General features: G+C 42.8%; 2 protein-coding genes across 8 annotated transcripts in view; both read left to right on the top strand.

Moving 5' to 3' along the window:
- The window catches only part of tet3 (tet methylcytosine dioxygenase 3), a 58,405-nt gene extending 35,958 nt beyond the window's left edge, over window positions 1-22,447 (top strand). For 6 of the 7 annotated variants that reach the window (XM_032516796.1, XM_032516794.1, XM_032516792.1 and 3 more), the window contains 6 exons: window positions 706-914; window positions 1,473-1,623; window positions 1,789-1,878; window positions 2,137-2,274; window positions 2,440-2,794; window positions 3,049-7,420. In XM_032516796.1, coding sequence (XP_032372687.1) covers window positions 706-914; window positions 1,473-1,623; window positions 1,789-1,878; window positions 2,137-2,274; window positions 2,440-2,794; window positions 3,049-4,829 — 2,724 coding nt within the window. In that variant the 3' untranslated portion in view covers window positions 4,830-7,420. Of the gene's footprint in view, window positions 1-705; window positions 915-1,472; window positions 1,624-1,788; window positions 1,879-2,136; window positions 2,275-2,439; window positions 2,795-3,048; window positions 7,421-21,309; window positions 21,322-22,435 lie in introns of those variants that run through there. The other variant, XR_004332153.1, reaches the window with a different exon arrangement.
- On the top strand, window positions 12,532-24,307 carry npffr1l2 (neuropeptide FF receptor 1 like 2). Its single transcript, XM_032516797.1, has 4 exons — window positions 12,532-12,729; window positions 17,645-18,001; window positions 19,348-19,447; window positions 20,475-24,307. The coding sequence occupies exons 2-4, from the start codon at window positions 17,659-17,661 to the stop codon at window positions 21,472-21,474; spliced, it is 1,443 nt and encodes a 480-aa protein (XP_032372688.1). The 5' UTR covers window positions 12,532-12,729; window positions 17,645-17,658; the 3' UTR covers window positions 21,475-24,307.
- Window positions 24,308-26,209: the final 1,902 nt, after the last annotated feature.

The following is a 26,209-nucleotide window of genomic DNA, read 5'->3' as shown; positions in this document are numbered from 1 at the left end:
AGTAAATAAATATAAGGTGTCACTCTGTGACAACTGCCCAGCCTCCGTTCCGGTGTCACCCCTGACACATCCTGCTAATGACTTTATGGATTCAAAACAGCCACCCTACTGAGGGAGGGTGAGTGTGTGTGGGTTGGAGACAGAGAGTGGGGGAGTTTAGAGATAATAAAAGCGAAAGAGAGCAGGCTTGCACATATCAATAGGCATTCATCTTTACTGATAGAAAAAAAGGCTGCAAGGAATGAATTATCAAGATTTTGAGAAGCATAATGTTTTTGTCTTTGTCTTTGTCTGTATATTTTATTGTATAATACTCTCTAGCTATAGTTATTTAACCTTTGGCATCATAAGCAGATTTAGGATTGGTATCCAGTCACCACAGCAGGTCAGATTTCACTACAGGTGTAAACCATCCTTCTAAAATGCAGAAACATCAACTGTTTCTCATTGTTTCTTGTTAAGTAAAAAAAAGCATTGGACATCTAAATGTGCCCGCTTGAAGGCACAAATGTTTATTTCTAACAAATTCAGTTCCTACAGAATTAGACAATAGAACATGTGGAAGCATGTCATTTTAGTTTTAAGTATTGTGAATCAAAATTAGAATAGTGGAACTTAGTGAGCATAAATGAAGGCATTGCTGGTAAAAAGCCAGGGTGTTCACCTACACTGGATAAAATAATGATAAGTTCTGTTTCCTGTCAGGTGATCCGTCGTAGCAGCGAGACAGAGAAGCTCCTGTGTCTGGTGCGTCAGCGTGCAGGCCACCACTGTGCCAACGCTGTCATCATCATCCTCATTATGGCCTGGGAAGGTGTCCCAAGGGCCCTGGCTGACAAGCTGTACAGTGATCTCAGTGTCACCCTCACCAAATATGGCAACCCCACCAGCCGACGCTGTGGCCTCAATGATGAGTGAGTAGCTGATGGGATCTTTGACACTGGTTTTCTAACATACAAATTGTGGATGTGCAGAGATCAGACAGTTTGTAGGATTTCAGCATTGTATTGTAAATTGCAAATATTTTTGTATGCAGAAAAACAAACATTGTGTACACAATGTCCAAGTCATACATCCCCTCCCACAATTAGCTATGAATGGATGTTGACACACCCTTGTTTAACCTGGTTTAGACATAGCCAGCATTCACTGTCTGGGTTTAGAAAACAAGTCTTCCCCTCCTAGCAGCCTCCGAGTTATTATGCTAGTTAGATACTTAAATTATATTAGCTAATTAACCAATCGCATGTGAGTAGTTCAAATTCAAAATCTGTCTGTGCTACACATATATAAACGTAAGATAAAGTAAAAAGATATTTATTTATGACACTTCTAAGAAGACCAACCTTCAATTGAAATATGAGATTTCTCAAATTGTTATATCCCACTGAACCCAGTTCTAATATAGTGTACACCTGATGCACATCATTTACACATGAAGCTGAGAACGTGCTCAATGTCTCCCCCTGCAGTCGTACCTGTGCATGTCAAGGCAAGGACAGTGAAACTTGCGGTGCTTCCTTCTCCTTTGGCTGCTCTTGGAGTATGTACTTTAATGGCTGTAAGTACGCCCGAAGCAAAATACCGCGCAAGTTCAGGCTACAAGGAGATCGCCCTGAAGAGGTACCCATCACATAAAAGCCACTTGTTGTTTAGAACTATACAAAGAGAATAATAAGAATATAAGAATATTGAATTAGTTAGGTTCTTGTCATTTTAAGTTACGGTTTTATAGCTCTGTGGCTTTGTGTTTTGTTTTGACCTGTGATCTATGTGTGTGCTCATCAGGAGGACAAACTCAGGGATAACTTCCAGCATCTGGCAACTGAGGTGGCTCCTTTGTACAAGCAGCTGGCCCCACAGGCCTTCAGCAACCAGGTTTGTTGAAAGGCAAAGGCAAATACCCATCACAAACTTTACACAATAACAACCTCATGCTGCCACTAACTTTGTTATCTTACTCACACACAATGAGTGATGCTGTACACCAGACCATTCAGACATTGGATGTCAAATAATAACACCATTTACTTCTTTAAACAAGGACTGAGAAACAGAAAATAATCCACAGACGTGGATTGATTTAACTTCTAAAAGTTACTTTGTAACTGAAATGTTGAATGTCCTCTTCCTCAGTGCCAGACAGAGTCGAAGGCTCCAGACTGCAGGCTGGGCTTGAAGGAAGGCCGCCCGTTCTCTGGAGTCACTGCTTGCATGGACTTCTGTGCCCACGCTCACAAGGACCAGCACAACCTCTACAATGGTTGCACAGTGGTAAGATCACTCACCACACTCTTAAATTTGTGTTTTGGGTGTTTTGTAGGCGTGAATAAATTATATACTGTTCTTTTCGTGAAAAAGCAAAAACAAAAAGTGTTGATATTTTGTTCCTTGACACAGTTCACATTTAAACTTGCTCTCCCACTCTTTCTCTGTTAGGTGTGTACTTTAACTAAGGAGGACAACCGTTCGGTGAAGGGGATCCCTGAGGATGAGCAGCTCCATGTCTTGCCTCTTTACAGGATCTCCCAGACTGATGAGTTTGGCAGTGAAGAGGCCCAGCGTCTCAAGATGCAGACAGGGGCCATCCATGTGCTTCAGGCTTTCCGCCGTGAGGTACGCAAGTTGCCTGAACCTGCCAAGTCCTGCCGACAGCGCCGACTGGAGGCCAAAAAGGCCAACTCAGAGAAGAAGAAAAATAAACTCATGCAGCAGGCAGGGGAGACACCAGAGAAAAGAGTGGTCAAGGCTGAGGTCTGCATCACTGGTTCCCCTCAACCCCAAGGCAATAAAGGTTAGTTGTTTGTTTTTGTGTCACTCATAATGTACTTTGATTGTGTTCAACAGATGTCCAGACTGTAAGGCACATTATTTTAAATTGCTCTTCTTTGGGCCTTGTTAGGTATCGTAAAAAGCATTTACTCTAACCCTAATCTGCAAACAGAGTGTAAGATAACTCAAATAAATCAGAAAACATAAACAATTAAAAACTATAATGCATTTAAAGTTTAGTATATAATTTACCTTTCCTTTGTTTTAAACATTCAGCAATTATAAAACAGGAAGTGAAGCCTAATATCAAGAAGGAGCCCTTCAATGGATCAATAGATAGATACCCTGTGCAGGCAACAGACCCGTTCAACAACATCTATCCACACCCTGCCTACTATGCAAGGGGAGGCCTCCCCCCAACTGGCCAGCCCTCTGCACCAGACGCAGTCAACGGTTACCACCACAATCTGCCCACAATGCACTATGGCTACTACAACTATCCACCCAATGCACTTTTCCCCCCTAAGCTGAGGACCTACGAGGGTCGAAATGGCTCTTTGCCCAAAGCAGGCAGCAAGGCTGTCCAGGTGGACACCAAGCCTGATATTCAGAGCCTTCAGGCCAGACTGGCCCAGTCCTACCCCAGCCACCCAGAGCAAGCCAACCAAGCCCACCACAGCGCGTACACCCAGCCTGCGGACTACAACCAGTCCCGTTCTTCTTCTGTCTGCTCTGAATCCTCCAACAGAGGCACTCCAGTCATCAAACAGGAGCCTATGGATGTAACAGTCTATGAAGGCACAATGCAGAGCCAGGCTGGTGTCAGCACACCTAGCACCACCCCCAAGCCTGCAGCCTGGCCTGGGCACAAGCTTAATGGAAGTATCGTAACTAAACTAAGTCCTGAAGCCTCGTTGTTGAACCCGGACAAGCAGCAGTTTCACCAGCATCCCCAGCAGCAACAGCCCTCTCCTTACCCCCAGCAGTGGACACACCCTGGCTCAAATGCCCTGATGGTTTCTCCTGCCCCATCGCCATCACTCAAGGTACCTCCCTCTCCATCGCCGTCCCCTCACCTAGTCACAGCATTCCCAGGTAACATACACCAAGGGTCCACACACCCTGGCACCCCACACCCAAGCACCCCTCGCCCAGGTACACCACAGCCTGGCGTCTCTCACTCAGGCTTAGTTACACCACAGCCAGGCACCCCAGGCCCAGGAACCCCCAGGCACTGGGCCAGCCCTAGTCCTAGTCCTCAGCCGAATGCTTGGGCCATGGGGCCTATGGCATATAGCCCTGGTTTGAAGCACAGCAATCCTGCAGGAGCCTACCCTGACAAGATCTGGTCCAAGACTGGGGAAAGTCGGTGTTCCACTCCCCTCGGGCTCCAAGAGAAGGCCTGGAAGTCTTGTGGAGGTTCATTGGCGGGCAGTACCCCGTCCCCTGCCCCTGAGGGTCGCCTCTTCCCTGATGCCCTGCAGCAGTCAGATCAGGCCTGCTGGAATCCTGGCCGGGCTGAGAGTGATGTTGAGAGCACCCAGGGTCGTGAGGAGGATGACGATGAGGTGTGGTCTGACAGCGAGCACAACTTCTTGGATCCCAACATTGGGGGGGTAGCGGTAGCACCCGCTCATGGCTCAATCCTGATAGAATGTGCCCGTCGGGAACTACATGCTACCACTCCTCTCAAAAAGCCTGATCGCTCTCACCCTACTCGCATCTCCCTGGTCTTCTACCAGCACAAGAACCTCAACCAGCCCATGCATGGCCTGGCTATATGGGAGGCCAAAATGAAGCTGCTGGCAGAGCGAGCGCTGCAGAGGCAGCAGGAAGCAGCTCTCCTTGGCCTCTCCCAGGATGACATCAAGGCCCTTGGGAAGAAACGCAAGTGGGGGGCTACAGTGGCAGGTGCCAGTCCTGGACCTGGACAATGTAAAGACAAGAGGGAGGGGCCAGTGACGCGGTTAGCCCCAACGTTCCACACCTCCTCTATGGTTACTGTGTCTCCCTATGCCTTCACCCGACTCACTGGGCCCTACAGCCACTTTGTCTGAGGTCAGACAGACACAAACTGATAGCTACAGAGTGGTGCAGTGGAGGGCTGGAGAGAGCGATGAGCAGGATGAATGTCTCTCAGCCGTCCCGCATGTCTGGCATCTCTCCATCCTGCCCCCTCCGCAGTCCACTTGGAGGAGGAGGGGACATTTTTATTGTTTTTACCTCATGTCAGGCAGTGGTTTGGGCTTCAGACACACTGCCTGTGGTGCTCTTCCTCTCTCTTCCCTGGAGAGGAACTCCATTGCTTTTTCTTGTTCATAGAATTTTAATGATTCTAATTATTGCTATTATTATCAATATTATTATGATTGCTATTGTTACTGTCAATGTTGTTATTACAGGTATTATGATAATGAAGACTTGTTTGTTTTTTATTATTGCTGTTTTCATTAATGTTATTATTAATGATGTGATTGTTTTTGGTTATATAATTTTTTTTAATCAATCAGTCTGAGTCAGTCAGGCTCAGACAATTGCTTTTTCCATGTTTGGAAAATGTGTACCCCTTTTTTTGTTTTTATTTTCTTTGTTCTTGTCAATCTTCCAGCTGTACTTGGAGGAGGAGCCAATGTCTGCCTGACAAGACAGCAAATCAATGTTACAGTAATCATAAGTACGTATATAAAAAAAACAACCTTTCCCTAGTCTTGCCTTAGATAGCTATCTCTATTTTGACATATACAGATATGTATCTTTGATTTTAAGGCAGTTTAGCCCCCCATAAAAGATCATCACTTATTATTAACCTGGGCTCTATTTCCTAGTTTTGTGTTCAAATGCACATTGCTGTGTACTGCCTCATTTCCACTGCATGGTTCGGCTCGACTCGACTTAGTTTCAGTTGTTTTTGGTACCAGGTGCTATTTTTCTTTTCACTGTGGATAGTCGTTAGTTTAGGCCAGATTCTCAGCTGGTCGCCATAACAACATTGCGTGAAATTGCTGTGACATCCTCTTCCAGCAATACTCGCTGGATCTTTTCATCTGCAACATTCCTGCATTTTGTCAACTGTATGGTGTAGTGGTCAGCGTAGTGTACCTCGTAATTTTTTGCGGGCTGCCATCTTTTAATATCTGGGGCGAGTGAATAACAAAATTGCAGTCACGGTAACTTGGCAATTTAAAATGGCAGGTTTGTGCAGGATGTCCTCTGTCACACTCGTGACAATTCTCTCCGACCAATCAAAGATCTGCAGTGTTTAAACTCACTTTGAACCTCGGCCAAAGTGGTACCAGGTACTATCCACAACTTTTGTTAATGGAAAACCTCAAAAGAGTAGAGCCGTGCCGGACCATGCAGTGGAAATGCAGCACAAAACACAAAGGACAGTAACACTGTACTGGAACCTACCAAAATCCTTTTTTTTATTTTATATTGTCTGGATCTTAGTATCTGCATCATTTCGGTTTTAGTTGGGAAAATCTGTGCAATTCAGTCTCCCAGCATTATGTACAAATACAATATATTCTATTATTATCTACACAACCGGTTAGAACAGAAGAAAGAAGGAAGGAAAGACAGGGCTCCGCCAAAGTCAGCTGTCAAAGCACTAAGCAGTGGATAGCAGAATCTCATCAGTTGTATTTGCTCTGGACCTTTTTGATGTGACCACTATAAGAGGTAGAACACATAAAAGGACTCTTTCAATTCTTTGATATTACATGAATACAGCTGAAGAGCACTGCTTGTTTTATGACAGTGCAGAGGCCCTAGAAGGCGTACACTGAATTTGAAAGTTATAAACAAAACCGAGTATCATGATTCAAAACGTAGGAAAATAATGCCCAGATTAAAAGTAATTGCAATTTACGTTTAACTCTGATTTGGAGAAAGCGTTGCTGCTTCTCTTGTCGTTAGACGGCGTGCTCCTCCTCTTCTGCACCCCTCCAGCTTTTGACTGGTGCTCAATTTCCAGCTCTGATAGATTTTCATTCCATATTTTCATGGCACTTGATGCTGTACTTAGGTGCTCTAACTCTAATCTGGCTCAACTAGTATTTGCAAGTGAATTTGTTTTGCCCATGGTGGAGTAGCAGATGGGATTGGGGGGGATTTATTGCTTCAAGAAATTGGTGGAGGAAATGCTTACAAAGGCTTTCCTTTGCTTGTCAGGTGTTTCTGTAATTGTCCATATCTGGCACTTCACAGAGGCTAAAATAAGTGATACTATTTGCAAATTCCATTTGACCCAGATCTGCCACAGGTGGCATACTTTATCTTACTATAACATTCAAGTAGGGATGAGCACCTCTGGGTATAAACTCTAGAGAGCAGCACTGACTGCCGTTTCAAAGTGGTGTGTACAAACAAACCTGCGAGCACTTGAGATCCATGCAGAAGCCAGTAGAGCCTTGCCTTGCTGCTTTAACCTTCCATGGCCAGTAGAGGAGGACCTCTCAGCCTGTTTGCTGACCATGCATGGGACATGGGACTCACCAAAGCAGCTCAAGGGAAAGTTCATCTTTGTCCCCTTGTGGCAAAAATGTCATGCTTTTGGGAAGCCCAATCCTGGGTTTTAGCAGAAGGAAACAGTGTTGGGACAGCAGTGCTTTTGGTGCTCCTACACACACACACACACACACACACACACACACACTGGTGCTCTCCTATTACACTTGATTTACTGTGAAAGGCCCGCCCCTTCCTCTGCATGGTGCTGTCATCTTCGAGCAGAGGGAGGCGCTTCCTTGTGCAGGCATCTTGTCACCACAGCGCCAGTCAGTCAAAGTGGCCGCCCTGTGGTTGCAGCTCTGTCATCGGGCTCGACAGCTGGTTCATTTTGAGGTGCTTTTTGCAGTTTATTGGTGCAAAGTGGTGTGGTCTCAAACATAGTACACTGTACAGGGCAGAGAAATCACAGGCACTCAGTGCATTGTTCGTAACCCATTCACAGAGCAGCAATAGTACTGAAGGGAGACCTTGGGAAATGTAGCTTCTGGGAGTTGGCGCCAAATTCAAGTGCATTGAATCAATGAATCTCTCACTTTGCATGCGTGTGTCTTAAACTGACTCAAACGCATGGGTGCGTGACAGAGAAAAGCCAAAGAGAGAGACTATTTGACAGCCTGGATAGCCTTTTTGTTTTTAGGCATCGTGACATGGTTTACTGCAACATGTCGAAAATGAAAATGAGCGGCTCATAGAATTGGATACAGGCTGACTCCTGGCTGCTGGGGGGTTGTTTGAGTCAAGGCCCTGGTCTTCTGTGAAAGACCCTGTTACCTCTCTCGAGGGTCTCCAGCTCTCTACCTCACGCTGTAGAGACACTGGTCACAATCACAACTTGCTACTGAGGGCAGAGAATCATACATGTGTCCCTTTGTGTGCTCCACACTCATTTTAACCTCCTTTTTTACTCTTATTTATTACTACATGGTGATGATGATGATGATGATGATTGTCTTTGATGTTATTGGTTTTTTTCATCTTTTTTTATATAGCTAATACAAATTGTACATAGAGAAGAAAAGATTTATAAAAGCACTTTTAATCTTGATTTTAATGACAAAAAGAAAGAGCCGATTATTGACAACTTGAAGCTTAGTTTTGTTTTTTGTTTTTCTCAAGAGAGAGATAAAAATGTAAATATTAAAATATTTAGGTAAGATTATTTAACTGTTGAGGATAGTACCTGAACCGTGAATGACAAGGGGGTATTTTGAAGTCTCTGACAGCCCTCCACAAACAACACTTGGTCCCAATGTGTTGTGTGTAAATGTGTGCTTAGTAACACTGTGGTTTTGCTTTCATAAGTACTGTACCCCTGGTCAGCATGTAACTGATGATTCATGTCACAATTTCATCAGCCCAATTATGTAACATGAAACCCCACTTGACCTACTCACTGACGACAGTCAATATACCTGGAGGATCCCCAATCAAAATGTCAATCTAAGCTTAAAAAGTCAACGACAGTGATGTACTGGCAGTAAGCCAAGGACAAATCCAGAAAGGTAGCCGTAATCCTGATATGTGGTGTTTGTTGATTAAAGAAATAATTTGACAGTTTAGGAACTATGCTTATTCACCTTCTGGCTGGAGAGTTAGATGAGACGATTGGCAAGTTTTTGGAGCAAGCAGCTAGTTAGCTTAGCACCAAGGAGGAAAACAGGGGAAACAGGAAGCCTGGCTCTGTGGACAGTGTGTGTTTAATCCGTCCAACAAAAAAGTCTCAACAGGTTTGGTTGTGGTTTATGGTGGTTACGTGCCAGGCTATTTTTTTCCCAGGTAACTAGGCAACCAGCCGAGACATTGTCTGGCACATAAACTCCTGTAAGATTGACAGTTTTTTAATGGATTAAGCAATAGAGCTTTAGAAGTGCTGGTAGGCAGATTTTGTTTCCTTTGGTCAGAGCCAAGCTAGGTGTTTGCCCCTGTTTCCAGTCTTTATGCTAAGCTAACTGGCTGCTGGCTGTAGCTTTTTATTTAGCATCCAGAAGTGAGCGTGGTATTGCTCTTCTCATATAAGTCTAATATCCCAAAATGTTGAACTTTTCCCTTAAAATCAGTAGAGTTACCCTATAAATGTACCACCCAACATGTGCAGGGACGCATCCAAGGGGGAGGGGGAGGGGGGGGGGGATTAGTTGCAGAGCCAATCTGAGGTGAATCAGAGAGAGATGTTTTAGCGAGTAGTAGCCCAGCAATCTTTGTCAGTTGTGTTAGACTATCAGGTAAGAGACCGCCTCCCTGCGTGTTTAGATGTATCTATCATTATCTATTCTAGTTCTCATTATATTAAGTATGAAATTGGCATTAAAATCATGATCATGCCCCTGTGGAACATACCACCACACTAGTTTGTAATAATTCATCATATGATACACACATAATGGCCGACTGGTGCAGGGGCTGGGACTGGTACAGTAACAGCCCATTTTACTCTTTAACCATAACATTACTCACACACACACACACACACACACACACACACACACCACACAAACACACACTTGCCTAACAATGGGTGCTGAGGATACAGTGTACATGATATCTTAATGTCTTTAAATTTGTAAATGTCTCGTGGATGTTTGGTGGATGGTACTCATGAGACGCCTCCTCCCAAACACAAACCGAGATGAGGGGGGGTCAGTCCCTCGGTGCTCTGGTGCTGCACCTTAAAATTCACTGTGTAAAATGGTGCGAGGGGATAAGTGATTACCATAAATATTTTTCTGAGCTCTTTGAATGTCAAGAGAATTAGACTTTTGATTCAAGCAGTTTCACTTCACAGGATGGGAAGCCCCCAGGTGCTGACTTTATGAAAAGTCTTTTGTTATGATGCTACAAATTTACATCTCTTTTTGAGGGCAGCGGTGGCACTCAAACAGTTGATCACATTCTCTATTAATATTCATTCCATATTGTACTTGAACTCATTACAACTAGGATGAGATATAGAATCATATAATATGAGGACTTTTGTGGGGGTTCACATTTGGTACAGCAAGTACCAAAGGCTATTGAAATGATCTTTTGAGTATGTTGTACATGTTCACGTTAACTGAATGCTAAGATATTTGAACAATACAAGAAGAGCAATTGTGTACTGCTTCTCTTCCTCTCCCTGGTCATGCACTTCTTTTACTCCAGCCCTTTCTTATTCTTAACACATTGTATATCTGTCTTTCTCACACACACACACATACAGATATTGATATGCATCTCACTGTGTGTGGCCCACTTTTAGAAGTCGATTGAACACCTAATTTAATGAACACCTAATTTAATGAACACTCTCCAAATTTGAGATAGAGACTTGGACCCTGGCCCATACAAAAAAGAAAAATGAACCTACACAACTGGCAGCTACATTTGAGTTCTAGGATTGCTCTTGGTTCTTTATTTTCATGTCAAGGATGCAGTATGTAAAAAAAAAAAAAGTGTTTTTGTTCAGTCTCTCTCTCTCTTTGTAGCTGTATGGTGTATCATGTGAATACATAGTGTATGTGGTAAAAAAAAACCACAATATTGTTTTATGTTGCGCGATAAATAAAAACATTGAAGTGGAAACAAAGTGTTTGGTTGAGTGACTTTATTTTCGGCCCTGAGAGCTGAAATCACTGCAAATGAAGAAAGCATGCAGACAGACCAAACCCATGCCTTTCTAAAACCTGTTATGGAGCTACAGGCCCATGTCTGCAGCGTTGCAGTGGGTAACATCATTGGACAGTGGGCCTATCCCAATATGGGACCCATCTAGTACCTGGGAAGGAACAGTGAGCTGTTTGGAGTCTTATGGTTTGTTGCGCCCCCTAACCTGTACGCTTCACCTGAGAGACTTTCGGGTTTGCCTTGAACTGTTTAAACAAATGATTAGGCACTGCTGTGACACAGACACAAGCAAACGAACGAAGTCCACCTAGAACAGGTGAGAACTGGCTTCATATTTCCCGGCACCGTTGGGTGAAGTAGTGAGTAACATCATACACGTCTTCCTCTACGGCTGAACTTCCTTTGACCTAGTGAACCTCGCTCTTAACTCAGCTGTAAACTAAAGGCCACAAGACATGGCTGAAGGTCCAGAATGTATCAGTCATTCAACTCATATACAAAAGTATATTATATATATATATATACATATGTATATATATAAATATATATATACATATATATATAATATAATGCTCCTGAAGGGATACTTTCTGGTGTGCACGAGAAACGTTTTCGTGTGCAAGCTAAAGTACCTCGTGGGCACCTTAAAACAAAATGCCCTTAGGGATTCCTTATTTTGGTGTTCACGGTCCACACACTCGCTCAGAACGAGAGCAGGGAGAGCGGTGATAGCACATATCTTTTAGGCAAACTCAGAACTACTGTTAAAATAAACCAAAAGTTATAACTGAAACAGGGTCCTTCAGTTAGAGGACAGTGAGCTTTCAAAGACAAAAGGGACTGGAGCCCAACGGTGCCGGTAAATATGAATCCAGCTGCCAGGTCTGAGCTCCGCACGCTCCTCCTCTCCTCCATCCAGAATTTAGCATCCTCTTCAGTCATCACCATGACCACCAGAGTCATGGTGTGTGTGTGTGTGTGGGGGGGGGTGTACTGTTACATAACCTTAACAGTACTTTGCAGCATGATGACATCACGATGGGGCCTGATTACCAAAGACAGTCAAGTATCATTATTGTGCACACGTCAATAGTTGTTCACTCAAATTAGGTCTGTCCTGGTTGAATTGAGAATGTGAGATGATGGGGTGTGGAGGGGTGTGGAGGGGGTGGGGGTGGGGGGTGGGGGGGGGTTGTTCGGTGATGCTGATTCAGATGAAGGGCAGGGAGTGAAAAGCAGAATAGAAAAACAAATGAAAAAAATTAGAATGAATTGAAGTCATTTTATTTATTTTCTGTTAAATACAACCAGTTAAAGTTGTAAGTCCCTCCCACCTCTTAAAATGCTATTTTAAGCATTGCACCCCCCCCCACACACACTTTTACAGTGGGAGAAATTGTTAAATAAAATATATAGCTTACTGAATTCATATGTTAATATTTGTAATTGATATGTAAAAACATCTGTTACGTTTACATTTATATACATATACAGTACATATATATATATATATATATATATGTATATATGTATATGTATATATGGTTCGGTGCTAAGCCATAGCTCTAAAGGTCTTCCAACATGGTGTGCCCAGTCTGCCCCTCGTGCGCAACCAGTCGGAGTGGAGCGCGCCTGTGAGCGAGCGTGTGTCTGTGTGTGTGTGTGTGTGTGTGTGTGTGTGTGGCTCGGTGTTTCCTGGATGAAATCTCGACATTATGACGTTTAACTCTATTATAGCCGCTATTGTTGAGCCTGGAGGTGGGAACGGTGGACTCGTCAGACCGAGGACGACGCGGGACACCGGGCGTTTTTAGTCCGAGCATCGGGACCAGGACCCCGGAGGTAAGTCCTCTTCGTCTTCCACATGGCTCCATTCCTCGAAGAAAACGCACATGCTACAGTAGCCGCTTGGCTTGCTTCTGCCCCCCCCCCATTATGCCGACTAACCTGGGCTATCTCACACCGAGACCCGAGCGGTCCCAGGTAGGACACGACGGGTTCATGACGCGCGCGAACTTTTCCCCCATCAGCGACCCTTTAACCAACGCTTCCGGTCTGGTGGAGCCACCACATTATTATCAAAACAGCCATAACAAGTTATGGAAAATGACTTCACAGATGTTTACTTTGGCTCAATTACAGATGATACATCCATCACTTATGGTTCATATTTTCCCTGTGAGATCACATTTATGATCATATGATCATTTTCTTTTTTGTGAGAAAACAAGGAAAGTAATTATAAAAAAAGGTTAATACATATATATATATATGAGAATAGCAGATGCAGAAATACAACATAGTTTCATTTCCTACTCCCGGCTTTTGAAGATGATAAGGTTCCCAGAAGAGGAGCCAAGGTCAACAAGTTTGAGTTAGAAGAAATAATAAATAGCATGATTTTTCATTTTTTAGCAGACACAGAGCCGAACACCGTCCGACTAGTCCAGCCTAGACCAGCATGCATTCTGCTCTGTTTCAAATGGTGGAGTTAAAGTGAGTGCAAAACATATTCTATATCTATATCTAGACTAAAATACCAGAAGGATATTAGTACTACGGTTACCTTCAGAGGGATAGCAGCGTGTAGCCCTATTAATATCTGCAGCAGAGCTGTTGGGGTGATCAGTGGCACTGGGGGGGGGGGGGGGGGGGGCTGTGTGTGTTCAGATCTGCTGGGTAATGTGGACCAAATATAATATCTAATGTATAAGATAAATGGGAACGTCCTCATTGTTTGCACGGTTGTTAAACATTTTTATTTTGAAACAAAATAATCAGCAAAGCCGAGACAGAAGGGCAGGACGTACGCCCTGAAACTGAAATCCCCATCCTTTAACATTTGACCTTGATTACAACTAAAGAACGATTTTTAAAGGTCCCATGCATGAATATGTCACTATGAGGGTTTTTAACATTAATCATGGGATTAGTTCTGATCATGGGAACAGGGCCGGGGCAGCACCTCGCTTCAACGCAGTTTAATAACTCCTGAAAATAATCGTATGTCCCTCTCGCCCATGTAGCTCCTGTCTCTGCCGTCCTCCCAACATGTGTAACCCTTTTACCCACAGACGGTTTCTGGACCAGATGTTTGGATGCTGAAGCTGACCTCGGTCGGATCAACGTGAACGTACTCCTGACTGGATGAACTGTCTAGTCTCAACTTTACATTTCAACCTTTGGAAAGCATGGTGGCTTACTACAACATGAATAGATGTCTCTAAAACTATCTACCAAAAATAGATTCTTAACAAATAGTAAGTAAGCCGTGCAACAGCAGAATGAAACTCATTAGAATAAAATACCTTTTCTTTAATAGTGCTATAAGAATAATAATAGTGCTATAATAATCTGCTATGAGGAAGTTAGTGGTACGGGACTGTTCACCTTTTACTTTGAGAGTGGGACACATTCCACTACTCCTGCCTTCAAGAAAAGGACACGGATGTAGGACACTGGTCAAGAAAACAGCGTCAGCGTCAAGCATTGGAACAAAGTCTTCATGTTGTAGTTTTATGGTGAGTGCCATGTTGAATTAGATATAGTACATCAGGCTTTTCATTGATTTAAATTGAGATTGGTATTTTTTTTTTAAACGAATAAGAGAGAGCAACAGTACAAGGCAGGGATGAACGTTACAGATTCACTAAAAACACATTTCCATTAAAACAAAAACACGTTTGAGTCCTGAAACATATCTGAAAGGGACTTGAGGTTGAAAAAGGATCACGTCAAGCTGTTTTCAGCGTATCATCTCCTCGTTCAGTTTTTTTTCCAGTTTCTAACACACTGACATGACATGCATAGCCCAATTATTTAATTATATACATTTTTTTTTTCAATTTAAAATGGCACTTATTAAATGCATGAACACGGTTCTCTGCATAAACACAACAATCTGACATAAAGTGACATGTTTGCCATTTCAAAGCACTGCCATTCAAACAGCCCTACCTGAGCTGATTGGCCAGTGTGTGTGAGCCACCTGGCCAATCAGCTCAGTGGTTAATTGTTACCACTTCAATCAGGAAGTGAGCACTAGGAGCAGACCACAAATGAGCACCAACAACACAACAACACAACATCAACAACAATAGAAGACCCCGCTGTGCAGAAAGATGCTGCCTAATTATTTTTCGTGCTTCTTTTTTCTATATTTTTTATGCACATTTTATTCTGCACTTTTTTTCAGTTGACTAGTTTTTGTGAGCACGTCTTTGTTCAGTCCAATGTAAATATATCTGCTCTGCATATGAAGCACTGACTTGTTTTGTGAAAATGAAAAAATGAACATGTTTCAACAGCATGTGTGTGTATCTGCAGATATATCTATATGCATGTGAACAATCTGAAGGTTTTTCTCCAATTTGAAGTATTTTAGTATTATGACAAAGCATACTAAAGATGAGAGGGCTTTTCATTATGCCCAACAGTGTGCAGCTGCTTGGACAGAAGTCTGGTAATAAGAATGAAGGATGTGCCATTTGGTGCAAAACTTTGATTTTAATAATGCTATATGTAGTTTTGGTTGCAGTGCTTCATTTTGCAGGATATATGAGGTATTTTGCTGGAGATATGAGGTATTTTGCTGGAGATATGAGGTATTTCGCTGGATACATGAGGTATTTTGCAGGATATATGAGGTATTTTGCTGGAGATATGAGGTATTTTGGTGGAGATATGAGGTATTTTGCAGGATATATGAGGTATTTTGCTGGATACATGAGGTATTTTGCTGGAGATATGAGGTATTTTGCTGGAGATATGAGGTATTTTGCTGGAGATATGAGGTATTTTGCTGTAAACATGAGGTATTTTGCTGGAGATATGAGGTATTTTGCTGGAGATATGAGGTATTTTGCTGGATACATGAGGTATTTTGCAGGATATATGAGGTATTTTGCTGGATACATGAGGTATTTTGCTGGAGATATGAGGTATTTTGGTGGAGATATGAGGTATTTTGCTGGAGATATGAGGTATTTTGCAGGATATATGAGGTATTTTGCTGGATACATGAGGTATTTTGCAGGATATATGAGGTATTTTGCTGGATACATGAGGTATTTTGCTGGAGATATGAGGTATTTTGCTGGAGATATGAGGTATTTTGCTGGAGATATGAGGTATTTTGCAGGATATATGAGGTATTTTGCAGTTTGGGTGTATGGTTTTGTGAATATGTGAATGTGAATATTGTGTTATGTGTTTTGATAAAACAAGCCTAGTTTGCAAAATTGTGTTTTAGCAGTTGGAACAAAACTGTAAAACATCTTAGTGGGTAAATGGAAGCATATTCCAATATTCACAGTGCTGACAGGAAGTTATCAGGCTTCTCTTTGAAGTGGCAGGAAAGGAAAATGGGTTCCATTTTGAGCCTGTTGGTTTGAGACGGGAGCAAGTTTCAGAAAGGAAGTGTGTGTGAATGGAAATGCACACACAATGCATTGCAACTTGAATCCTAGCAGATAGGCCTGACCTCATCAACAGGTGGCCCTTGAAAAAAGACAGAGACAATGCCTTTGATCAGAAAGGGAAAGTGGGCTCTACTTACTAGATGGAGTCCACTGAAGAACGGGCTTTATTGATGAGAAAGCGGGTTCTGCTGCATGCAGGGCAGCTGCAGCTGGCCCCACATGGACCAGGATGACTGCTTTGGATCGACGAGTTTGCTAAGCTCTCTTAGCTTTTTAATTAACAAAATAAACTCACAAAATGTCAAAAAAATAGTTCACCTTTTAAAAGGTGTATATTAGAAACGTTGTGTTGTGGAAAAACAAGAACAGTCTTTTAGAGTCTTGGTCTTCTACAGTGAATCCTGAATCAGTTCCTCAGTAAATCTCTCTCCACACAAATGCATTCGCTGGGTTAACGCCCATCAGCAACACCATGCCCCTCATGTGACGTGTGAGTCTGGCCCTCATCAAAACTAACCACATAACTTCTTCAAAGACCTAGACTAAGATCAAAACAGAGGCTTATATTTTGATGTTTCATAGCTGGTTTCAAAGCAACTTGCAGCAACCTCCCTAACAACTGCCTACTCAAGACCAAAAAGAACAAAGATTTTTTTAAGAAACTCCTGCTGCTCAGCAGTTTTCGCCAGAAATTCAGCATGTTGCACTCTGGCCAGAAGGGCAAAATGTGTATGTGTTCACGTGTGCCGGGACCAGAACCACTTCCCAGCAATATGAAGCTCCAGCATTGTTCCTTTCTTCAGCCGCATTTCCATTATTCCCAAGGCCCTCTTCAATGCCATCTTCTAGAATAGAACTGATGTCTACTTTCATGTGAATGCCCACATCAGCGTGCGTTGCTAGGTGACTGTGTCGCTAACTGCTGTCGTGCTAATTTGTAGCGTTAGATAAGATAAGATATAAAGTGTAATAAAACAGTAAGAAAAGACATGGCAGACAATAGTGCACCACTGAATGATAGCCTAAAAATACTAACCATTGCTATTAACTGAGAGTTAACAGTTCTACACTTTGCTTAAAAGTCAGCAGTGAAGGGTTAAGAAAGCAGTCCAGCGCAGGTCCCCCCATTGGGAGGGACAAGTGAGATTATACTTTTCTTTGTTTAGGAGTGGAGAGGGAGACACAGCTTGTGCAGATCTGCACTCTGCACTTTTCTGGTTCAACTAATAAAAAAGTTAGATATGTTAAATGTTTTGTTTGAAATGTCAAGTGATCAGGTGATACCTTTGATTGCAAACTGAATTCTAAATGATCTTCTACTTGGATTTCCTCTGCAGTCTTCATCCCAGAGATGGAGGGACTGACCGAGATGGGCGAGGAAGGGGTTGAGTTGGCGGGATCAGCCACCACAGCAGCTGTTATGAACACCAGCCTAGATGGTGCTTCAAACACCACCAACATTACCTTTTTCCCCTACTATCAGCACTCTCTGTATGTGGCTGCCAGCTACATCCTGGCCTACTTCCTCATATTCCTGCTGTGTATAATAGGGAACACCCTGGTTTGCCTGATCGTACTGGCAAACCATCGCATGCGCACAGTCACCAACCTCTTCATCCTCAACTTGGCCATCAGTGACCTGCTGGTGGGCATCTTCTGCATCCCTACAACACTGGTGGACCACCTCATCACAGGTAATACCCTGCCATAGGTCCTCACCTCTGCTACAACCCCTTAATGTCCCGAGTGTGTTGCAGAAAACACAACTTTTAGAGTTGTTTTGAAGACGCTTTACCACCTAGTGTCAATGTTTGCTGCTACAGCGCCACACCAAAGAATGGCTATGTTAGCATGTTAGCCTTGTTTAGACAGACTGAGTCTGGTCTCGCTTCCAGACCCTCCTCCACAGCGCTGATCCCCAAAAAAAAACCTGCTCTGGTTTATTGGTATTCCTTTAAACCAATCACAATCTCAATCATAGTCTCAGGAAGGAAGTTGTTTTGGTGGATCAGTGTATGTTCAGAAGTAGTTTTAGTCATCAACAAAAAAACTCAGATTGGACAGATAGTCTAGCTAGCTGTCTGGATTTACCCTGCAGAGATCTGAGGACCAGGTAACCATAGTCCTCAGATTGGACAGATAGTCTAGCTAGCTGTCTGGATTTACCCTGCAGAGATCTGAGGACCAGGTACCATAGTCCTCAGATTGGACAGTAGTCTAGCTAGCTGTACTGTGATTTACCTCAAGATCTGAGGACCAGGTAACCTTAGTCCTCATCCAGTCCCCGCATTGTCTTTGTGCTTGTGAGCTCTTCTGCTTATTAAATAAGAGTTCTGTTACAACACCAGAATCCTGAGTGAGCTTTGATGTTGGCTGATCTCATATTTAGAATGTCAGATTTAAGTGTCCTTTGTTGATATAGTACATGTGCACAATCCACAATTTTCCCTAAGTGGGCAGAATATGGATTGCTGGTATACAGGGACCCCAGGAACAGTAGCTGTGTACTCTGGAAGTGTAGAGTACAACAGGTAACCTATGTTTTAGGTTATCTGAATGAACAGTATGGCAAAAACAATTAGCAGTATGCAAAAACTACACAATGTTATTATTATAAATAAAATATATATATTAGTATTTAGATTAAGATTTATATTATACTGTAACATGTGTACAATTGACGTTAGTACTGTGACTTAGAAAGTGTCAAGTTTAGTTCCATCAAAGTGTTAAAAAGCGTTGGCTGATGTTGGTGATCAGTAGCTTGCTCAGAGATTGTCAGATGAGGAAAATTACAGATTTAGCGGACAAATTTATACTACAAAGACTGGTTTTTGGGATGTCCAACAGAAACAAGCCCTCCAAGTTGTTGGAGGCTGACTTTCAGGGATTAAGATGTTTTGTCCCAGGTACGACCTTGACATTGACCTATAAGACCGTAAACGCTCTGCAGAGTGTGATGAAGCTCCGTGGTTCATCAGTGGGAGTCACTACCCTCACATTACACACCGTGTTTGGACTTACTGGATATCTTTTACAGGTTGGCCCTTTCCCAACGCTGTGTGCAAGATGAGCGGCTTGGTGCAGGGCATGTCTGTTTCTGCATCAGTCTTCACCCTGGCGGCCATAGCTGTTGAAAGGTTAGTGTGGGCGGGGGTTTGAAGGCGGCGCTGCCCGTCTTTATGCAAATGAATCCGTTGAACTTGATGCGGCTGTTCAATAGAAGTAGACAAAAGTCTTTCAAACTGACCTATGTCCATCGGAAATGAAGACAGATTCTGCTACTATATGGCCTATTTCTCCTTAAAATGTTCCTAGAAACATGTTTCGTGAACTATTTTAGTAAAATATGAGATCGGATTCCAAATGAGCCGCCATTACCTTTGTTTAGAAATTCAAGAAGAGCCAGACCCACTTGAGACCCACTATGTGTGTGTGTGTGTGTGTGTGTGTGTGTGTGTGTGTGTGTGTGTGTGTGCGTGTGTGTGCGTGTGTGTGTATATGTGTGGTGTGTGCGTGTGTGTGTATATGTGCGTTGCGTGTGTGTGTGTGTGTATATGTGTATGCGTGTGTGTGTGTGTGTGTGTATATGGTGTGTGTGTGTGTGTGTGTGTGTCCATATACTGGAATAGAGCCTGATGATATGGACACAGCAGCAGACTGTAGAGACTCTAGAGAATGTAATTAATATCTTCCTCATTTATGATGGATCATTTCATTCATGCACTTATAATCACAATGTTGATTTTTATGTTATCACAAATGTGTTTATGGCAATATATCCTACCTTTTTCTGACTTTAGCATTTCACAATACTGATCAATAGTTCTCTACTGTGCTTGAGATTATGTATCATATCATTTTTGTACTCGAGAGATGTACAATGTTGTACAATGTTTTCTTGCTTTTTGGTTTACATTTTTGATTCTTCTGTCTGATTTTTTTTTTACTTTTAGTCTTATTGGGATAAAATTCAATATGTTTTATGACCCTGAATGTCTGTACAATATTTCAGGTCAATAATTAATGTAAAAAACAATTGGAAGATGATTAAGTTATGAGTTCCAGGCATCCTTAGTTAAAGCTCTAGCTCTAGTAAATATTCCTTTTTTGATTATGTCTAGCCATATAACTAATTTGCGGTAATGTTTTACTTATCTACTGCAGGTTTCGCTGCATAGTGTACCCTCTCCAAGCCAAGCCGACTGTGCTTGTTGCCAAGGCAGCCATCGTGTTGATCTGGTTGCTAGCCGCGGGGATCATGTGTCCTGCTGCCGTGGCCCTGACTGTGGAGGAAGTTCCTTTCCACTACATGGTGTACAATGAGGACTTCAACCACACCTCCCCCCTGTACACCTGCTACGAAAACTTCGCCAACCCTCAGATGAGAAAGGTCTACACTGCGGTTCTGTTTGCTCACATCTACCTGGTGCCGCTCACTGTCATCACAGTGATGTACGGAAGCATCGGGGGCAAACTGTGTTCTTCTGTGGTGGTGAACACAGAGCCAACGCTGGCCCGAGTCCGGGCTGGGGGCCGAAGGGCTGGTCAGCCAATGATTTCCCCCAAAAAGATCAAGGTGATAAAGATGCTCATCCTGGTGGCTTTGCTCTTCATGCTGTCCTGGTTGCCACTGTGGACCCTGATGATGATGGCTGACTACGCAGGCTTTGACAGAGACCAGCTGGACCTTCTGACCAGCTACATCTTTCCCTTTGCTCACTGGCTTGCTTTCTCCAACTCCAGCGTCAACCCCATCATCTACGGCTACTACAATGAGAACTTTAGGAGGGGCTTCCAGGCGGTGTGCAAGTCCAGGCCTTTTTGTTGCCTCATTCAGTGCCAGCTGTGGAGGAGGGCCAAGTGGAGCAGGAAAGACAGGTCCATGCAAGCACCTGGGGAAGGTACTGACTTCAGAGATGCCGCTAACAATCACAGCCATCTTGTCTTGGGGATGAGACATCGAGTCCATAGCGACAACAAGTTGCAGGAAACAGCAGAGGTGAATAGGAGTGTAAAGGTGGGGTGTGTGGTGGTCCACCCAGAGAGAAGTCCCTCAGATCGAGCGTTAGAAATGACAGCTGTACATAAGAAGGACCCTAATGTTGAGGATTCAGAGAGGGCCAGTTCCCTGGCTCCTTCAGTGTATCAGGCGTGGGAGAACTAGCAGTGTTACCCAGAAATGATCCAAACAAAGGCTTGGTCTGGTGCTTATGGTCCAAGGGAAGAATCCATTATCATCACCTGATGTTGCATGTGTAATGTGGTTCCTGTTTTCAATTATGGTGACTAGGGATTGTTACTGGTTCTTCAACTAGCTGCATAACTGGAGGAGAGAAAAACAAATCAAACATCCCTTTTAATGCGTGTTTGCTTAACAGGAAATGTTGCCCGTGTGACGGGGGGGTGGCAGGTAATGAAGAGCGGACGGATGCCAGTACTGTCGCCTTGTTTCTGAACAAATGTTGACAGCTTTGTGGTATATAAGAGCATAAAAGAGGATCTCGTGGATGTCCATATTATAATAAGGGTTTGTGTTGACTGGTCATATGTGGTTGTTATTTGGCAAGTAAGTTATGGTGTATCTCAGGGGATGTTACAGAGTAATCCAGGAGTTATGTACTAGTAGTGTAACTAGTTACTTTCAGCAGTGAGTAATGTAGAAAGTAAAGCATAACTTAAATAACCAGTAATATGTAATCCATTCCTTTTTTAAGTAACTTCCCCCACACGGCTAGGGATGGAAGGATGCATCGGGAATCGTTTGAAATCGAAATGTGTAAAGATCACAAGATCAAAAATGAGATAAAAAATGGATGCAAAGGGCCAAGGGCGTAAACAATAATGAAGAAAATCTACCTCCACAACTTGGCAGATGTACAAAGGTCAGTGTCAGCTCTCCTAGGTTATTACACATTATAAAGTACCATAAACTACAACCTTTAGTTTCCATTAGTGTACACAATAAATAACACCTGGCTTATCAGAATAATGGACAACCATGACACCTTTAAGTGGAAAAAAATAAGTAAGCAATCATTTATTTTAACCCATCCATCCACCCATCCATCCATCTTCCATCCAGCTTATCCGGGGTCGGGTCGCGGGGGCACGAGGCCTCCTCCCAGCTGGACATGCCTGGACCACCTCCCTAGAGAACCCCCCAGGAGGCATCCTTACCAGACGCCCGAACCACCTCAACTGGCTCCTTTTAATGTGAAGGAGCAGCGGCTCTACTCCGACCCCCCCACGGATGGCTGAGCTACTCACCCCATCTCAAAGGGAGACGCCGGCCCCCCTGCTGAGTGTTTGATGCTTGATGCGAGCCAGCATCATTACCAACATCCGAGTACTCTCTTTGTCCCTGGTCTTTTTATATAAGAATAAAGTGCATCGGCGGGACTGGGAATGGGTTTTTCTGTGATATTTAAAATGATTACTTTCCAGGAAAATAACATCACTCTTTTTTCAAGAAACCTAGAATTTATTTGTCATTAAGGTAATTGCATTTTCAAAGAAGCAATTTTCAGCCCCCTCACTCTCATTGTCATCTCTCCAATTACAGTGTAGGTCCTCCTGAGCATGTGTGTGTATTTGTGAGTCTAAATGTGAATTTCCCCTTGCAAGATTAATAAACGTATGTCTTTTTCTTCCTTGTAAAAGGACTACTAGCGACTCAGCTTACTGAGATAGCTCTCTTTTGCTCTGCAAGGACAATAAAAAAATGTGTGGTAGAATTATCTTGAGCATGAGACTGCAAACTGTTCCAAACTGGAGGTCTGGGCTTTGAAGAAGAGCCATTTAGGAGGCAGGGGAGGTCTGATGAAAAAGGCTTTCCATGTGCATTTTGGGAAGTGTGTATTGTCACTTGTTTCTGATTGCATACATTACAAATTAGATTTTCTGAATAGATCAGTTGTTTATGATTAAAAGTGGGACATAGGCAGTAGTTCTGGACGAGATCCCCGTGGCTACGGGCTCTGCTGTCGGCTTACAGACGGAAAGCTTAACACTTGTCAGTCATATCTCAATGAAGAGATCCCATTACAAAAAACGTTGTGGTTCACACAGCGACGTCACATCTTCCCTTCAGAGCCATCACTTCATTATAGCACTTTTACAAATTATACAAAACTAGTATGTGTCATTCACACAACAAACCTTTCTGAATGTTGTCTTGCTTTCTGTGTTAATCTCCTAACTCCAAAGACGTCATGTTATCTTAAAGGAAATTTATTATGTCTTTATTATCTAAATCTTTTGTGTTGCTTGCTCTGTGTGTTAAGGTGTGTTTCGTTACGGCCCTGGTGTGGTGTAACTCCAATGTGTCCTGCGTTGGTGTTGGCAGTGTGTGCAGCCGTGTTATTGGATTTTAGCTTTGAGAACATCCCAATCCCTAGTCTATGTATGATTCTTATTTTACATAAACAACCATCATAATGTATGCAGGAAGGGAGAGTGCTTTTAATCCTAAATCTTTACCAGCATTTTCATTTTCATTTGTATTGGATATGTGAAGTATGCCAGCATAGGTGTGTTACAGGAGATTGTGATTTTGTGATTACTGTTGAATTCATTTGAATGTGTTATTATTAGTTCTTTTAGTGAACTGATGCTGCACACGACTGGATGTTTGTGGCTTGCAGTAAAAAACCTTGACTCAGTGTATACAGTGTTTCTTTGTGCTTGCTCTTTATACTGTAGCTCTGTTTCTATGTACTGTATGTACTTTGAGTGATGTTTTCTTTTTTTCTATTATAGATATTTTTTATTGTGAAGCCGCTTTTTACATTTTTTTTCTCTTGACCTCAAAGCAGCTAGGAGCCTTTAGCTTTAGTGATGAAAGACAATGAGCAGGCTTGTCTTTTGACATCTTACTTGCTTACTTACTTAAATGTTAAAGTGTTTTGTTTTCTAAAATGTTCTGTTTTCTGAAATACTTTTATGTTTTGACCTTCAAGGCCACCGTACATTTAAGACCACTGTTTCAGGGGATCTTCAGTGAGAGATAGTAATATATATATATATATATATACCTAGATGTTAAAGATTAATCTGAGATGCAGTTCAGCGCTGTGTGTCAAGTTTGTCTGGTTGTAAATGTGTAATAAACATGTTTTGCTTTTTGAAACATTTGGTTCAGTTATAATTACCGAAAAACACAACAAAATATTGATTAACTGGTATTGGTAAGACAAACGTTAATGTGACACGGCTCTGCCCAGCCCCAGCACACTGTTCTGAACGCCGCTCCTTACCTTACGTGAAGCATCATGTAAGCCCACAGCACGTCCCCTTAAGCAGCTAGACTACCACCCCACCTGGCAACTATAACGGCAGAACATGCAACTATCTTCCAGGAACCCCAACCTTCAAGTCATTCATTTTTATGTCATAACCGGAACATATTTTGTTAGAGGAGAATGTCGGACCCAAATGAAGAGACGTGATCATGAGGGTTTAATACTATAAAATCAAAAGGAGTCCTGAATACAGCGGGCAAAGTAACGCTCAATGTAGTGGAAGTCAAAAACAGAAATCACGGGTAACTGGAACACAGAGACAAAAAGGTAGAGAGAGAGAGAGAGAGAGAGAGAGAGAGAGAGAGAGAGACAGACAGACAGACAGACAGACGGACAGACACTACAATACCAAAACACTAATCTAACACTAGAAGACCACACAGAGACAGAAGAGACGATTGATTGTGTTGGAAGTGTGCAAGGCTGTGATTCCGCTGGATGACCACTGTTTGTCGTGTTGCGAATTCCACTTGGAGGGTCCAAACGTCGGGACTCAAGTAGCTAAGGAATCACTCTAGCTTTGATTAAGTATACCAAAACGATTTATTAATAAAAACAGAGCAATGCATTCCGGACAATAATTACGTGCACGGGTCTCTATGGAACATGACTAGCTCAGAGGTTCACAACAAAGGCACTGAAACAATGGCGTACCTTGCCTTATATACGGGGTTCTCTTAAGGAGCCCTATTGGTCAAAAGCATCACAAGGCGGGTCATATCACCTTAACATCAGTATTTCTATTGGCTGGGTGGGTGGGCGCGGCTTCCTGTTTACAGTCTTTGGCAACGTGTCTGTGTGCGTGCGTATTAGGGGTCCTTCCTGTGGAGGACCCTTTTGTCCGCCTCCATTGTGAGTGAACACGTGGCTTTCTGGCCATACTGCATCCGGTTCTCTTGTAAAATGTAATGTTATACCAACACGGTGTCGCCCCCACCTGGATGCCAAGCAACAGTACATTTTCTCCTTCACTTAATGTCTGATATGAGTTTTGTTTCATTAGCTTATGCATAAGTTCATTCACAGTGTCTAAATATGATAACAATACCTGAGTACAATTTCTCACAATAATTCACAATACCTGAGTATAATTTCCCACAAATCCCCCTTTTTGCACCTGCTTGGTGCAAATCCTACTGTAAACAAGGAACTGTGTGAAAAACCTTTTAGAATTCATTTTAGTATAAAAACGTGCAGCAAAAGTTTAATATGGTAAAAAACGTATATCCCCCTTTTCACACCTGCAAAGGTGTGAATCCTAACTCTCAATGTTGCCCTATTGGACACCTGGTCCCCCCTGGTCTTATTCACAAAGGGTGGGGTCTCTTGGCCACAGTGGTGTGTATGTGTGTGTGTGTGTCTATTCGTCTACAATATACAAGATAATTATCCTCCATCTCTTCGCCTTCTGATATCATCTTACTCTCCCTACTGTAAACATACAAACACACACGCGCATACACATATGAACTGATACAAATTCAACCAGGTTGCAGTCTCTCAATTGGAATGTGGCGGAGGGTTTATGACCCTCATTTCAGGAAAGACCAGTGGGGATGAAACTCTATCAACATAGTCCAATCAACATTGTATTGTTTT

This window comes from Etheostoma spectabile, chromosome 5 (genome assembly GCF_008692095.1).
Source record: "Etheostoma spectabile isolate EspeVRDwgs_2016 chromosome 5, UIUC_Espe_1.0, whole genome shotgun sequence".
Taxonomy (NCBI): domain Eukaryota; kingdom Metazoa; phylum Chordata; class Actinopteri; order Perciformes; family Percidae; genus Etheostoma; species Etheostoma spectabile.
The sequence above is the reverse complement of the archived record's forward strand: the minus strand, read 5'-3'. Positions and strand labels throughout refer to the sequence as shown.